The sequence below is a fragment of the Chrysemys picta genome, chromosome 7 (assembly GCF_011386835.1).
Source record: "Chrysemys picta bellii isolate R12L10 chromosome 7, ASM1138683v2, whole genome shotgun sequence".
Lineage (NCBI taxonomy): Eukaryota > Metazoa > Chordata > Testudines > Emydidae > Chrysemys > Chrysemys picta.
The window spans coordinates 56,754,994-56,770,372 of record NC_088797.1 but is presented as its reverse complement, the minus strand read 5'-3'; the positions used below and the strand labels follow the sequence as shown (position 1 = coordinate 56,770,372).

The 15,379-nt window shown below is 54.8% G+C and overlaps 1 protein-coding gene across 1 annotated transcript in view; it reads right to left on the bottom strand.

Annotated features, from left to right (window-relative positions):
• Positions 1 to 2,621: 2,621 nt before the first annotated feature.
• Positions 2,622 to 15,379, bottom strand: part of WNT8B (Wnt family member 8B) — a 79,507-nt gene continuing 66,749 nt past the window's right edge. The window contains exons 3-6 of the mRNA XM_008171373.4: positions 13,792 to 13,930; positions 12,070 to 12,195; positions 6,490 to 6,632; positions 2,622 to 4,717 (exon numbers count right to left, since the gene is read on the bottom strand). Of these exons, the coding sequence (XP_008169595.2) occupies positions 4,160 to 4,717; positions 6,490 to 6,632; positions 12,070 to 12,195; positions 13,792 to 13,930 (966 nt within the window). The 3' untranslated portion in view covers positions 2,622 to 4,159. The remainder of the gene's footprint in view (positions 4,718 to 6,489; positions 6,633 to 12,069; positions 12,196 to 13,791; positions 13,931 to 15,379) is intronic.

Sequence of the window (15,379 nt, the reverse complement as noted above, 5' to 3'; positions counted from 1 at the left end):
GCTTCTTCGCATATTGGGCCTAAGCCCAAGGTCTTGCCACAGTGTGCTTATCGCTACAGGGTGCTATTGACCTGGACGAGTGATCCCTCTGGGTGCCTGAGAAATTATATTCTCCAGTTCCCTCCCCAGGACAATGCCTCGTGGGGCTGCTGTCGCGAGGTGGTTGCATTCGTGATGGCCGAGCGCTGCCCGCGGCTAGTCAAGGACACCCCAGGGCCCCTCCCACCAAGAGGAGGCGCCTAACGAGCGAAGGCGGTGTTGCTAGTTCTGAAATGCATCTGTGCTGGGCTCCAGGGACAGGTCCAGGAGCAGAATGAACCCTCCTCTCACCCAGCCCATCACACTCTACCTCGTTCTACCCTCCTCGCCTCCTTCTCTGGGACGGGAGCTAGACCTGGCAGTCTGGCTTGAAGAGCAACAGGCCCAGGCTGTCGACGCTGAGGCCCTCCCACTGGAACTGTTTTGGGGTGGGGGGAGGGAAGGGTTCGAGCCACTTGAGCTGCCCTGCCTGCCCCTTGGACACATTGACTCTCCTTCGCTGTCAGCGGTGTGCGAGGCAGCTGCCCAATGGGACTGAATCCGAGGGACACTTGCACATGCAGACACACCCATGCAAGCTCACTAACAATAGTGGTGAAGCTGCAGCAGCACAGGCAGTGGCATGCGCTAGACACCTGGGTCCATACCTAGCATCTGGGGCAGGCCTGTATGTTGGTGGCTAGCCTGTCGCGCTGCTTGTGCTGGGGCAGCTGCACTGCTAGTGTTATTCAAGCAAGCTGTACAAAGCTAACTCGGGTATGTGCACACACGCTGCAGTTACACCGCGGATTGCTCTGTAGCTCCACCCTGAGAGATCACTGTGAGCAAAACCGCGCCAGTCTCCAGGTCTCAGGCCGGGTTGCCTGGGAGCCAGGAACGCCGGATATTGGCCAAGATGCATTGGCACAATCTTCCCTCAAAACAGTGAGTTGAGACAGGACCGTAGGGTGAGATCGTCCATCTCACAGGTGATTTCCTATGCTGAGGCCTGACCATTGCTTGAAGAGAGGCTGTCCCCTGACATCCCGTCGCACAGCATTGGCAATCTCCTCCAATACCAGACCCAGTTCCTCTCTATTGGCCTTCCCCAGGCACTGAGGACATTGAGCCAATTCCTAGGCTGCAGCTCAGAGCTCCCTCAGCATCTCCAGAGCTCAGCGCGTGAGCCCAGCTGCAACTCACACTGGGCAGACTCGGTGTTTGTTTGCCTCCCGCCGCCCCAGGGAACACTGCTGCCACGGAGGCAGAGCTTGATCTGGATCCAAGTGATCTCTTCCAAGGTCGCTTGGACACTCACGGCATGACCTGTAAGCAGCTGGAGGCAGCCTAGGTTGCTCACCCCTGGCAGGGTCTGTCCATTGCTGCTTGGCAGGTGCAAAATGGAGGCAAAGGACCCATTTCGTGCCTCCCGCTCAGCCATGTGCCCAGTTTTCAGTGTCTAAGCCACAGGTGGCACGGGCGCTCCCCTGCTCTCGCCACCTCCCACGGCAGCTGTCCCAGGCTATCTGTCTGCTGCGCTAGCTTGAGAGGCTGACGCCGGGGAAGAGGTTAATTAGGGACTATCATAGGGCTACACAACAGGGAACGGTGACATCATCCAGGCAGCTGCACCATGATCTTCCCTGGCATCTTCCACAGCCCAGCCAGGGCTGCTGCCCTCAGAGGGTGGATGATAGAAGGGTCTCCCAAGCGCCACCGGGAAACATATTCCTGGGCCTCTGCCTGGAGTCAGCCAGTTCCAGGCAGGGGTAACCCCCACCGTCCATTGCCCTGCCCAGCCCAGCCCCCGAACCTCATTCTGCACCTGGGCAGCTCTAGGAGCTGACCGTGACAGACGTGCACTAGCAAGTTAGCCCCAAAGAATCCTCATCCGCACTCTCCTAGGTTTCCCAGCTCAGGGATTTGCTGCGGGGCAGGGGCTACCTGAAATAAGCTGGAGGGATTCAGTTGGTTTGTAAGTGTCCATACCACAAGCCATGCCCATCAGCACTGGGCACTAATCCCCACCACCCATGCATACACAAACACACGCAGTGCAGAGGAGCCTGGAACTGGATCCTGAACTAGAAGAGGACTGAGAGACACTGGCAGGGTAGTGAGGAAGTGTCTTTACTCTCAGACAGCTTCCCAATGGCCCCCACATGGGAAATGAGTTGTCAGGCCTCAGTCTGGATCCCAGTGTATCCACCTCACAAATACCAGCAACATGTCTGGCTTGCTGATAACAGAGGTCACGGCGTCAAGTATCAGGGGGTAGCCGTGTTAGTCTGTATCTACAAAAACAACAAGGAGTCTGGTGGCACCTTAAAGACTAACAGATTTATTTGGGCATAAGCTTTCGTGAGTAAAAACCTCACTTCTTCGGATGCAGGAAGTCAGGTCACGGCCTGACTTCTCACCCTCTCCGGGGCAGGGCTGAGGGACGGGGTGGAGCAGTACGGAGGAAGCTTGTCCACCTGCTGCTCATGTTATCCACTGAGCAGGGCCAGACAGGGGACTTTGCTCTCCAGAGCTCTAATCACCCAATTAACTATACAACTGCTAGTGAAAGAAAAGAACCCAATGACTTAGACACAGCAGAATTTTGCAAGCACTTGGCTACTGATTTATTGCATTGACTATTGGTTTACAAACATGGCTACAGGAGAGGGCTACTGGCCAGTCATTTATCTAGGCTGGCTTCTGATCAGTCTACAAGAGATTTCGAACAGCGGCCACTGCAGCAGAACAGGCGACAAAGGCACAGCCCCACGGGAAAGCGTTCAATCGCGGTGCCGGTGCAGTGAACTCCCACGTCCGGCAGCTGACGCAGCGTATCTCACCCCCTGGCTAGGACCAGAGACATATCAGCCAACTCTTTACAATGCGCACTTCGCCCGCAGCATATATACAATCAGTGTCAAGGCAAATTGTTATGTATACATCACAGTCACTGTGCAATAAATTAAACATCAAAGTGCTCAACTGTCCTATTTACACCACCATTAAATAGTTACCACCGGTGTTCTCAGCCTAGGGGGAAGGGGTTAGTAGTTAGTGTGAGGCATAAGAGTGCTTGGCAAATGCGGGGGGAGGGGTGTGCTCGTCTGCTCAAACCCTCCTTTGAAGAGCCTTAGGAAGGCGCGGCGGGGCTGGAGAGCGGCAGTTGAGGAGCCTCCGTGGGACAGCATGTGAGAGCCTTAGGGGGAAGGAACACCCCAGCATGGCGGGGAGCCCTGATGCAGTGTGAGCCTGAGAGCACGAGTCATGGGATCCCTGGCTGGACGCAGCCAGACAGCAGCTGATTAGGCAGGTCAAATGGCACCCTGGAATCTCACCCCGCTAAGGCGCTTACTTACACTGCGGTGCACTGTAAGGAATGGCAGAGCTGAGCAAAGGGGGAGGGGCGGAGCAGGGGCTCTCATCAGAGGGCTTTCTCACCGGGGCTGGCTGCACCCCTTCTCTCTCCCTTCACCCCTCATGGGAGAGGCAGTGATTTTTTTTAAATGCCTCTGACGGTTGAGAGTCATGCACAGGGAATATTAAACAAGGCCCACAGTTGCCGAGCTCTGATCTGCAGTTGCCGAGCCTGCAGTGCTGCTGTCCAAACCCAGCACTGGTGGCTTGATTGGCTCAAGGTTTGCAGGACTATTTCCCAGGCCCAGCTTTGATTGCCACTCTCTCTAGTCTAGTAGTCTGGTGCACATACCTGGCAAGCTTTGGGCGCTAAAGTTCCCTGATGCCAACCCTGTGTTTGCCCCGGGACACAGATTGGAACAGCAGTGTTTCCATCTAGTGTTAATAGCTAGTTTTTGGTGTTGCTAGTGTAAATCCAGAGTCACCCCCGCCACACGGCAGGCTGGAGGGGTGTGGCTCTGGATTTAGGTGTGCAAATCCCAGCTGACTTTGTCTATGCTGGGGGTGTGGGCCACAGATTGCTGGAGGTGAGGGCCACTTCCCAGTGCAGGCAAGACCCTGCCGGCAGCAGCCTGTGGCCTGCCATAGTCACCAGAGGCACCGTTTCAAGCACCAGCTGCACAGTGCCCAAAAGCCGACGCCTTCCTTGGGGCTGTGCTGGGGAACAGAACAGAGACAGGAGAGAATGCTGCCGGGGGGCAGGAGACGGGGCACCAGGATGGCGTTAGGGTTTCCTCTTGAGCTTGCGAGTGGCCCTGCCGCCCCCACTTCGTTCCCGCTTCTCCTTGCGGACACAGAAGTACTTGGTGACCCTCTTGCGGCACTGCTCGCACCGCACAGCGCAGCACCAGTGGAACTTGCAGTTGCAGCTGGATACCATCTCGGCCCGCCTCTCCTCGACCGCCAGCCCACAGTCCCCGCACAGCCGCCGGCAGCTCCGCTTCTCCCACCGGCTCAGGGTCTTGCCCCGTTTGAGGCACTCCCGGCCCTCAGTCCCCAGCAGCCCCAAGGTCTTGTTCTCCAGGCAGTAGTCGGGGGAGTCTTCCAAGTGGACCAGCTCCTTCTTGGAGATGGAGCTGAAGGTCTCAGCGATGGCCCCCCGGCTGGCCGCACTGTTGCCCACCCCTTGCAACAGATCCACTTTCAGGGCCTTGTGGTATTTCTCCTTCAGGTATGTGCCCACCTCCCGGAACTCGGGCAGCTGCAGCCAGCAGGTCTGGGTGGTGCAGCTGCCCGACACGCCATGGCACTTGCAGGTCCGCTTCATGGTCCCCTTCACCGCCTAGGAGACAGAAAGGATGTAACAGCCCGTCAGCCAGGACACTCTGGTGTGCTGGTGCATTACCGTCCACGGAGCCACTGCGCTCAGAGGCAGCTGCCAGGAGAGCTCGCCATGGGCCCTTTTCTAGTCAAGATAAAATCATGGCATGAACCCCACACACACATTTACCCATGTCTCCACCCAGTGTCTGAATGGAGTGATTTGCAGTGCGCATGTACACACACGCGCAAACCCTCCCCACCCAGCCAGAGGATGATTAAGACCAAAAGGATTTGCAAAACCAAATGCAGAATGCAACTGTTGCTGTCGCTGCTGCATGTTGTATGGTGACAATTCAGCACTACTTGCAGTGCGGCCAGTGAGGCTAGCCTGGGTCAGGTTCCCTCTACAGCTAGCAAGTGGGGTTTGCCTGCTAGCGCTGCACCAGGCTGCTGTGTTTGGGTTGCAAACATGACATGGCAGATATACATTTCAAAGAAAAGAGCCAAGCTGAATGGATCAGTGTTTGTAAACTCCCTTCTCTCTCCTTTGTTTAAAGGCTGGACCTCAATTACTTGACAATCCCTTCTGAACCACAGGATTCCCTACATGTTGCTGCTGCTCCTACATGTTGCTGCTGCTTCCAGAAAGGAAGTTCCTCCTCCAGCTTTCCTTAGTAGAGCTTCTCCGGAGTAGGGGGCTATTTTCAGTGTCCGCAGCACTGGGCCCTAATCCTGTAACTTCATCCACTGACTACACCATGGTGCCATGCAGACAAAGTGCCAGGATCAGGTCCCTAATCGGCACCCTTCTTCCCTTTCCCCCAGGGCTGTCAGCACCTTGTCCCAATAGATAGTTGTGAGCCAGTTACTGAACTCTCTCACCCTCTGGGGAGCGCCCAGAGGCCCCAGTGGGGAAACTCATCCTGTTAGAAAACGTGTTGCTAGGTGCATTTTAACCAGCCTGATGCTAGCCACCTCGCAGCACGCAGTGTAGACACAGGCGAGTTGGGGTTAAAAACATGTTAGCCGGGTGGGGGGGGGCTCTCCTTGGGGTTCCCCACCAGCCGTCAACACCTTTTTGAAGCACGGCTGTCCTCCACCATATTAAGGGCCAAATCCTGGCTCACCTCACATTAGTCGAGACGTGGTAGTGCCTCAATTCCTAACACAGCAGGTACAATCTGACCTGTCTGAAGCCAATGGGAAGTTTGCCATTGATGTCAGTGGGTCCAGGATTTCACGCAGTGTGTTTTCCCAGGAGAGACAAGGCCAGAGCAGGGAGAGAGACGCTGCCCAAGGGGGCTGAGAGTTGCCTAGGGAAGACTTGGGTTGTACTGGCATCTTCAGGGACAAAAGAGTGCAGTAACATGGCTTAGTGTATAACTCCGAGGCACACAAGCCACTCATCAGCCAGGGTGGACTGTAGAGCCTTTGCTCCTGGGGAGACTGGCTCTTCAGACCCGCAGAATCATTGCACACGCCGACCCGGTGATCACCAGTAAGACTGAACTCCACTGGTGCAATGCCCCACGTGGCCTGGAAAAACACTAGAGCTCAACAGAGGTGCAGCTACCTTGAGCACTAGCGTCCGACCACGGAGCAGGGGCTATTTCCAGCTGCACACCCAGGCCCCCCAAAGCTGCCTTCCCCCCATGCCCTCCTGGCTCCTGCAATCCCTTCATCTGCCTTTCTCCAGGGCAGCTGATCATTATTACAGCGAGAGACCGGGTACCAAAGAGCCCAGGAAAAACCCTTGCTTCCCAAGGGCCTGTTGGCAAGAAGAGGGCTCACCTTCCGGCCAGCTTCGTTGTTGTGCAGGTTCATGGCTGCTCTGGCATCCTGTCCCGTCTCCAGGGCATCCACAAACTGCTTGGAAATGGCCTCCCCAAAGCCCACATTGTCGCTGCAGCCGCCCCACAGCCAGCCTTGTCCCCCTGTGGAGAGACATGAGATGGGCACTTCCAGGGGCTTCCCACATGGCAGTACCTGCCTGCCCAGCCCCGGGAGGTAAAGCATGGCACGGGTCCCTGGGTGAGATGGCTCTGCCAGGGGATGGGGAGCAGCTGGCGTGCCACCTCCGGGGCATAGTCAGCCCACGGCCTGGTCACACTTCCAGATTCTCTCCTCTCACAGCTTCACACCATTTTCATCCAGGTTTGGACACTAAGTGAGCTGGAGAGAGATCTCCCTAGGGAAAACATCCAAGCACCGGGGGTTGTGCTGGCCTTGGCTAGCCCAGGAATTGGAAGCTGTTAGCTAACACATGTAAACAGCCTAATGTAGATTCCACCACATGCCTTTAACATGTGTTAAATCCTTACAACTGGCCCAGTTAAGGCACACTGCCAGAGGAGTAAATAGTGGGGTCCCGGAGGGGCTTGCACTGGGACTTATTCATATTCAACATACTCATAAATGATCTGCAAAAAGGGGTACAGAGTGAGGGGGCAAAGTTTGCAGATGATACAAAATTGCTCATGATAGTTAAGTCAAAGCAGACTGTGAAGCGTTACAAAGGGAGCTCTCAAAACGGGGTGAATGGGCAACACAATGGCAGATGAAATTCAATAATAAATGCAAAGTAGTGCATGTGGCAAAATATAATCCCAACTATACATACAAAATGATGGTACCTAAATTAGCTGTTACCACTCAAGAAAGAGAACTTGGGCTCATTTTCAGTACTCTGGAAGCACTATGTTTCCAGAGCACTGCAAATTTATAATAATCCTTCTCACAGTGCCTCTATCATCCTGAACTCATTCTCCAGCTTCAAAAGACTTAAAAGTTATCTCCAGTCATCAGTGGGACAGACACAACTGAATAATGTAGCTGTCCTTAACGTGCATCAAGACAATACCAGGGAACCTAGACGTAAATAAGATTGCTGACAGTTTTAGGGTGACCAGATGTCCCAATTTTATAGGGACAGTCCCAATTTTGAGGTCTTTTTCTTATATAGGCTCCTATTACCCCCCACCCCTTGTCCCCATTTTTCACACTTGCTGTCTGGTTACCCTAGTCAGTTTCATCCAGAAAGCTACAGTGAGACATGACATGTTTAAACTGGGACATTAATGAGGACAGCTTGTAGATTTTAATATTCTGTAATTCATGATAATGTAATTATGTAGTTCATAACAATTGAATCATTATTAAATAGTAAAGATACCAATGAGAGACACATTTAGTAACTAGAATATGAAAGAAGTGTATAAATATGCTGAAAATAGCCTCCCCCCAAACTGGCAGATGTCCCCCGCCCCCAGCACACACACACCTTTTGAAAAGCACCCACTGGCAAAACCAAAAGTCAGCGCTTATGCTGCTGGGTCTACACTAGGCTGTTAGTGTGGGAGCTAACACTTTCCAAACTCTAGCCTCGAGTCCCGCAGGGGAGAGTGCAGCCTGAACACCCAGCTAGGTGGTCAGAGCAGAGGCGTCAGGCTCCCTCAGTGCAGAGTGCCGCATCCTACTATGAATTGCGGCTGTGATATAAACGTAGGCATCCAGGCTCCCCTCAGTACACAGCGTCTCTCCCACCAATGCCTGGGGCACAAAGAGCAAGGGCAGATCAGGGTTTTTATGCAGTAACTAAACTTGTGCTTATTATTTCTCATTCAGCGCCTTATTGTCTCATTCAGCCTCACACGGTGGGGAAAACGCTCCCCTTTGGGACCGCTGCTACTCCAGCCCCTCATTTCACTTCCTTCAGCCCCCTCTCTGCTTCTTCCCCTTTCCCCTCTCCGAGTCTGCAATGGGGTGTCTACCCCACACAGGGGCTCTCAGGAGCAGGAGAGCAATCAGTTCACCTTGCTGTACCTGGAGGGGGCATCAGGCTGGATTTGATATTAGACCCAGCTGGGGTGTCTTCATAAAAGAAGCCAGTGGAAACTAGGAAAAGGTCCAGTCCAGGGGAGACCCTTGGGAGACAGGAGCTCACTCTCCCTGGGATGGCAGATTGAAGAAGGCCACAGGGATGGAATTAATCCCGTGGTGGGCCCTGGAAAGGGGGCCAGGTGCACAGAGGCAGTCCTTGGGGTCGGTGTTCCAGCAGAGAAAGAAGGAGCCGAGGGAGAAGCCAGAGGCCCAGGCACCAGAGGAGAGGCAGTGTTAAGCACAGGTGGCAGGGAACTTGCACATGCGGCTTGGTGCCCCAGGCAAATGCAGCCCGTCTGAAGGAGCAGAGATAGCTGCTTACTGCAGGGTCCCTGGGCTGGAACCCAGAGCAGAGGATGGGGCTAGAGCAACCATCAGCAGGAGGCGCTAGAGGAACGTGGCCAGGGATGTCACAACCACTGCCAGGCGGTGCTCCAGCAGTGACTCAACTCCTCTAGAGCGTCCCTCCTCATCTCTTCACTCTGCAGTAACTCTGAGGGCCAGCTCCAAAAGCACAGCCTCCTACTCTCACCTGAACTAACGAGAATCTCCAGGAGTGGTCCTGGGGCTATGACATGTAAGCGAGCAGCTCTGAGTCTATCCAGCAGGGGTAATGGTGCACAGTAATGCTAGCCAGCTCATTACAATAATAAGCAGGAGTTATTCACAGATCAGGTTGTCCCAGGGTTATCTGTGTCTGAATCCCACCTGGGATTGATCACAGTGTTACCGGTAAGTGGGATCTATGTGTGGTACATAGAGTCTGGAGACACCCCGCTAAGCAATCAGTAAAGAGAAACTTTTGAGAGTGGTGTGACTATCTGCTGCCTTTTAACTGTTTGGCTTTTTAAGAACAGAATGCACTTGAATAAACAGTAGAAACCCCATGTACAGAGAAATCCTGCTCTGAAAAGGATACAGAAATGCCTCCTGACTCTACCCATCAGCCCTGCACAGCCAGCACATCTAAGAGGGAGGGAGCTGAAGTCGATCCCAGCTGGGGCTTGATTACTAAGCTCCACCCAGTTACAGCTGGACAAACAGGGCCGGCTCTAGGATTTTTGCCGCCCAAAACAAAAACAATTTTGGCCGACCCCCCCCTTATTTAATTACCCCATCCCCGGCCCCGCCTCAACTCTGCCCCTTCCCCAAATCCCCAGCCCTGCCTCCTCCCCCCAGGCTCTGAAGCCTAGGAGGGAGAGAGGGGGAGAAGCGGCGCCGCGCTGCGGCCACTCGGAGTCTCCCCCTCCCTCCCAGGTTTCAGAGCCTGGGAGGGAGGGCGAGTAGCGGCACGCGAATCAGCTGTTTCGCGCACCATGGCAGCAGCAGCGGAGGTGAGCTAGGGCGGCCGGGGCACATTTTTAGGGGCGGCATTCTGGCGCCGGCCATGCCGCCCCTAAAAATGTGCCGCCCCAAGCACCAGCTTGTTTTGCTGGTGCCTAGAGCCGGCCCTGTGGACAAACCCTCTGAAGACAATCAGCTTGCACAGGTGCCACTGAGCCCGTAATTGGCCTGCAGAGCTTTTTTGATAGGGGATGTGTGGGAGCTGGAGAGAGCTCAGCTTGAAAAAACCCTGTTGTGCTTGTAAACAAGCCCCTGTGAGATGGAGTCTCTGCGACCGCTAATAACCACAGGACCACACATTTTATACAGTGCAGAGTCGCACTTCCACAGCCTCCCGGATACACACGCTGGGAGGCCGGAGTCGGGTGTGAAAGGGAAGGTGCCTCTTGGGAAAGTTCTATAGTTTCTGACTATGGGCTCAGATTTGTGGCCATTCAGCGTTGGGTGATCAGCAGCCCTATGGTTTGTGTGGCATTTTGAGACTGTTTTGGCTGGAAGGTTCTTAACAAATGGAAAGGATTCCCATCAGCTGCCAGGCTGGGGATCAACCGGGGCACTCAGCAAACAGATGGGCTCCTCTCAGTTCAGTGCGGAATGGTGCCTGTGTCTCGCTGATGTGATTCACTCCCTCTGCGCTCCCATGCTATGATCTCCCAAACATCTCTGCGGTTAACCCTGGTGTCTTCCTAAGGGTTAATCCCTGGAGCACTGGCACCCTATGGAACTGCCTGGCTTCTTCTGTGATGCTCTCCCGTGAGCCCTCTGTGAGTGACTCTACCGCAGGGTTTTCCCACTGCGCTTTCTAAATAATGCCACACAGTGCACAATAATGGTCACAATTAATGCAGCAAATAACATGGATGTTGAGGAATCCATGTTGATCCAAGGTGCTTGTAACAGGGTTGAGTTGCAATGTACAGAGAGAGATGGTGTGATCGCAGGAGTGAGAAACTCCAGAATAAAAGGAGAGAAATACACCTAACCTCGTATGGGGAGGATAACTAGAGCTGGTCAGAATTTTTTCCCTTGACAATTTTGAGTTTTGAGCAAAAAAATCAAAAACTGAAATATTTTATTCTGAAATGCCACCGCAGTGCCTCATGGGAACTGTAGTTCAGGGGCCTCACATGCCCATTCTCCTCTATGGTCTGGGCTCCCTGGTGGGACTAGATCTCCCATGATGCAGCAATCTCCCCTCTTGATGAGGGGAAGCCATGTATCATGGAGGTCATATGGCTTAATGCACCATGGGAGATGAAGTTTATCTGAGGACCCTGGTCCATAGAGAAGAAGGGGAACATGATGCTTCCAAACTACAAATTCCATGGGATATTGTGCTGGCATTTAGACTAGACATTTTGGTTTTTAGTTGAAAATTGAAAGGATTTTTTAAGTTTTCAGGCATTCAATTTTTTCAACGAAAAGTTGAACTTTTCCATGGAAAGCAGACGCTTTCTTTGCAAAAAAACAAATTTTGCCAATTCTCCTTCAAAAAACATTTTCAGTGTAAATTTTTTAACCAGCCCTAATAATAATAATTCCACTCCAAGCATTAATATCGTACCCTGCTCTTTCAATTTCCAGATGTCAGTTGTCCTGAAGGCTGGCCATCCTACCACCCCAACATACTTAAAAATCTGTGGCCACTTTTAAATCTATTGGCCAATAAAGCCAAACTGGCAATGATGGGGTTGCTATGGTGAGTGTGTGAGGTGTCTGTGTCTGGTTTATGAGTGGTCTGAGAGTTTGTGACTGGTTAGACTTGTGGAACTTGAGTCTCTCCTCATTTTTACACTGGTCTTGCTCCATTGGCTTCAATGAAGTTATACCTGATTTACACCAGAGAAAATCAGGTCCATGTGTGTGCTTCTTTTGAGTGAGCTAAGAAAATTAAGCAAGGGTTGGACAATGCTATAAATTCAGGGCTAGCTCCTCGGCTGGTCTGAATTGACTTGGCTCCATTGACTTCCATAGAACTACGCCAGCTTGCACCAGATGAGAATCCAACCCTGGAACACTTTCTGGAGCCTTTTTGCCACTAGGAGACCAAGGGAAAGAGCTGTTTCTCCAGGCTCAAGGGGAGAAGTGGAGAGACACCCAGTGTGGTAGGGGGCGAGACACACAAATCACAGCTGATCTGCTTCTTACCAAGCTGTCCGTTGCGGGAGTCATCACAGCCGCAATTGTCGAAGTCCCCAAGGCTGCAGTTCCGCGTCAGCGTGTACATGACGCCCGCCGAGCTGATGGCATGGACAAAGGCTGTCTCTCGGTTTGCTGTCAGGCACAAGCACACAGGGAGGGAAAGCGCTAAAGGTTTCACTATGGGCTGCGTGGAGCAGAGCTAGCTCCTGCCATAGGGGAAGAGAAGATTCCAAGCGCAGGTCTCTGTGGCTCTGAGTTGAGGCTAGGTGGATTGGGTTAACCTGGTATCTTTTCCTCCCTGCTTGGGGCCCTTTGGAGAGTGAAGGGCAGAATGCTGCCCTGCCTGGGCTATCCCATTGTAGACAATACGTCAGTGGATGTAGTGCTGGAGAAATGTGCTGGATCAGCAGCCCTGCCATCCGTCCCCAGACAGGGTACAGCATGGGCACCGGCAGGGTGAGCCTCACCCGCGTGGCCCCGCCAGTATGCCTCAGCTTTGAGCTCCAGGGACTATCTCTAGGGTCGTTTCCACGCAGAGGCACGGCCTCTGCTGGGATCAATAGCAAACGGTGACCAGTCAGAGCCCATTGTGATGCTGGCACCAGCCCACTAGGACCTGGGCTGAAATGATCAACTCATTTCCCTGGGGCCCCAGGTGAGAATGACATGTGGTTCATCTCCAGGACCAGCTGGGGCAGGATTTCAGCTGGCAAGCTAGAGAAAGGCCTGCTAGCTCCTTGCCAATTTCCACACACAGATCCCCAGGCTCTGGCTCTCTAGCCTGCTGCTGATCCCCCAGGGTCTGGCCCTTGAGCCTAGTGCCAATCCCCAGGAGCCAGCTCTGTAGCCCATTCCCAGACCCCTGGAGCCTGGCAGCCGCCCCATGCGGAGGCAGTGAGCATGGGTATCTATGAGAGTAAGGTCTGGGGCAAAGGTGTTTCCTGCTGGTTGCTGGGAGGTAGGTGAGGGTGGTGGAGTGGGGGAGCCATTTCCATGCTCACCCTGGGAGGCTCTGGCAGACCCCAGCAACCCGCCCGCCCTGCAGCGGTGCTGAGGCAGGAGAGCCGCACTGGGCAGCGATTGGACCTCAGCCCCCTGGAAGCTGCGCTAGGGAAGCCCCCCCTGTCGGCCTGCTGGCCCCAGAACCTGATCGCCAGAGCAGAGCCATGGAGGAGCCTCTCTTTAGCCAGCTCCCACATCCGCTTTCCCCTCCCTCGAGCCCTGTTCTCAGTCTCTGTATCCACTCACCGGGCCACCTCCCCCTCCCTGCACGTGTCCCAATGGCAGAGGCCAGGGCTGGCTCTAGCATCTCCTCCCACAGGGGCTTTCAGCTGATTTGTCAACGTTCCTCCTCATGGGATGGCAGGCACTGAGGGTGGAAACCTGCCCCAGCTGTGTGTGTGTCTGCTGAACCCAACACCATCCTTGGCCAAGTGGGGGCTCAGCAGGCACACAGCCCTGGGATGGTGATGTTTGCCATGTCCCCATGCCACTGTGCCAGCCGTGGTCCAGACACACCTTCCCAGAGCAATGCCAGGGCCAGCCATGGGGGGAGCATGGAGGACAGGACCAGCCATGGGGGAAAGGGCCTGGGAAGGATGTGCCCAGAGAGAAAAGGGAGGGAGGGCCTAGTGGGAGAGACGAGGAGATCCCCAGGAAAAGCAGGGGCCTGTGGGCTCTAACTTGTGGTGAAGGGGTCCCATGAGCTGTAGCCAATGCTTTCCTTACCACTGCGCAGCCCGCCGTGGCTGGAGAGCTGCAGCGCTCTCTCGGGGCAGTTCCAGCGGTCCCATGCGAACTGGAACTTGCACTCCTCAATGCCGCTCTGGGCCCCGGCCGCCACGCTGCTGGAGTAGATGAGATACGCCTGCACGGGGAGGGCAGTGGGTCACAAAGGGCTACGTGTCTTTGGGCAGCTGCACCCCTGGCACAGGTGTGCCCCCCACGGGCAAGGCTCACTGCTGGGGGCAGGGCTCCGGCACAGCCCAGCAGCACCTGGGAACTACAGCTCCGTTTTGCTCCTGGATATTCACCGAGAGGCGGCACCCTCTGAACACAGGATCAGGAGCCAGGAACTGCACCGTGCTACTCCCAGATGTTGGGGCCTTGGGCCAGTCATTTAACTGCCTGATGCCTTGGATTCCCCAGGGGTAGCAAGAGGATGATAACCCTGACCCACCTCCCAAGGAGTCATAAGGCTAAGCAGCTGGTGGCATGATCGGGGGCTGACAGGGTGCAGTGCTGGGTGTTGTCTGTATTTCAGCTCTGGGGGTTATGTGGGAGGAGCTAAGCAGCAGGAAGAACCGGTAGGACAGCCCCAGAGAGGACAGCGCTTGCCCCCTCTAGCCAAGGACAGGATGAAGTTTTCCCCCAATTGACACTTTCAGTGTTACTGAAACACCGCCAAAAGGGATTGATGGGGAACTAACTTTCCCATCTCCCCTGGGATCAGGGATCCTCAGAAGTAGAGGGACAGGGCTCTGCTCTGACAGAACAGCCAGAACATCCTCAGCTGGTGTCTAGTCCATGGAGCGACACTGATGTCCCCCAGCTGAGGATCTGTCCGACAGGATCTGGCTGCCCTGTGATGGAAGCCCAGGGTTAGCAGAGCTCAAGTTAGCAGCCCCTGGGTTTGCTAACCTAGGGCTCGAGTGTCTACACTGCTTTGTAACCCCAGGTTAGTGACTGTTGAAACCTGGGTTCCAAGCTGGGGCTCCATTGTCTATACCATATTATGCGGGCCCAAGTCCAACCACCTATATCCCAGACGTCCTAGTGCCCTCCCCAAATGTGGCCACTCTAGTCCTTTGTTCGTGGTGCAGACATGGGCGCCGACTTCCCCTCTGCCCGGTGGGTGCTCGACCCTCCCTGCCCCCGTCCCTGCATCGCCTCTTCCTGCCCCTGCACAGCCCTTGCCCCACCCCCATTCTACCCCTTCCCCAAAGTCCCTGCCCCACCCCTTTTCCCACCCCAGCCCTGCCCCCTTCCCGTCCCCATTCCATCCCCCTTCCCCCAAGTCCATGCCCCTATCCTGCCTCTTCTCCACCTCCTCCCCTGAGCGTGCAGCGTCCCCGCTCCTCCCAGAAAATCCTAAGAGCTGCCAAACAGCTGTTAGGCGGCAGGGGGGCGGGAAGCGCTGGGAAGGAGGGGAGAAGCGGGGACGCAGCGCACTGTCAGGGGCAGAAGGAGGCGGGGAGGGGGGGGCTTGGCTGCTGGTGGGTGCAGAGCACCCCTTAATTTTTCCCTGTGGGTGCTCCAGCCCCGGAGTACCCACGGAGTCAGCACCCATGGGTGCAGTGTTGGAAAACTTGGCTGC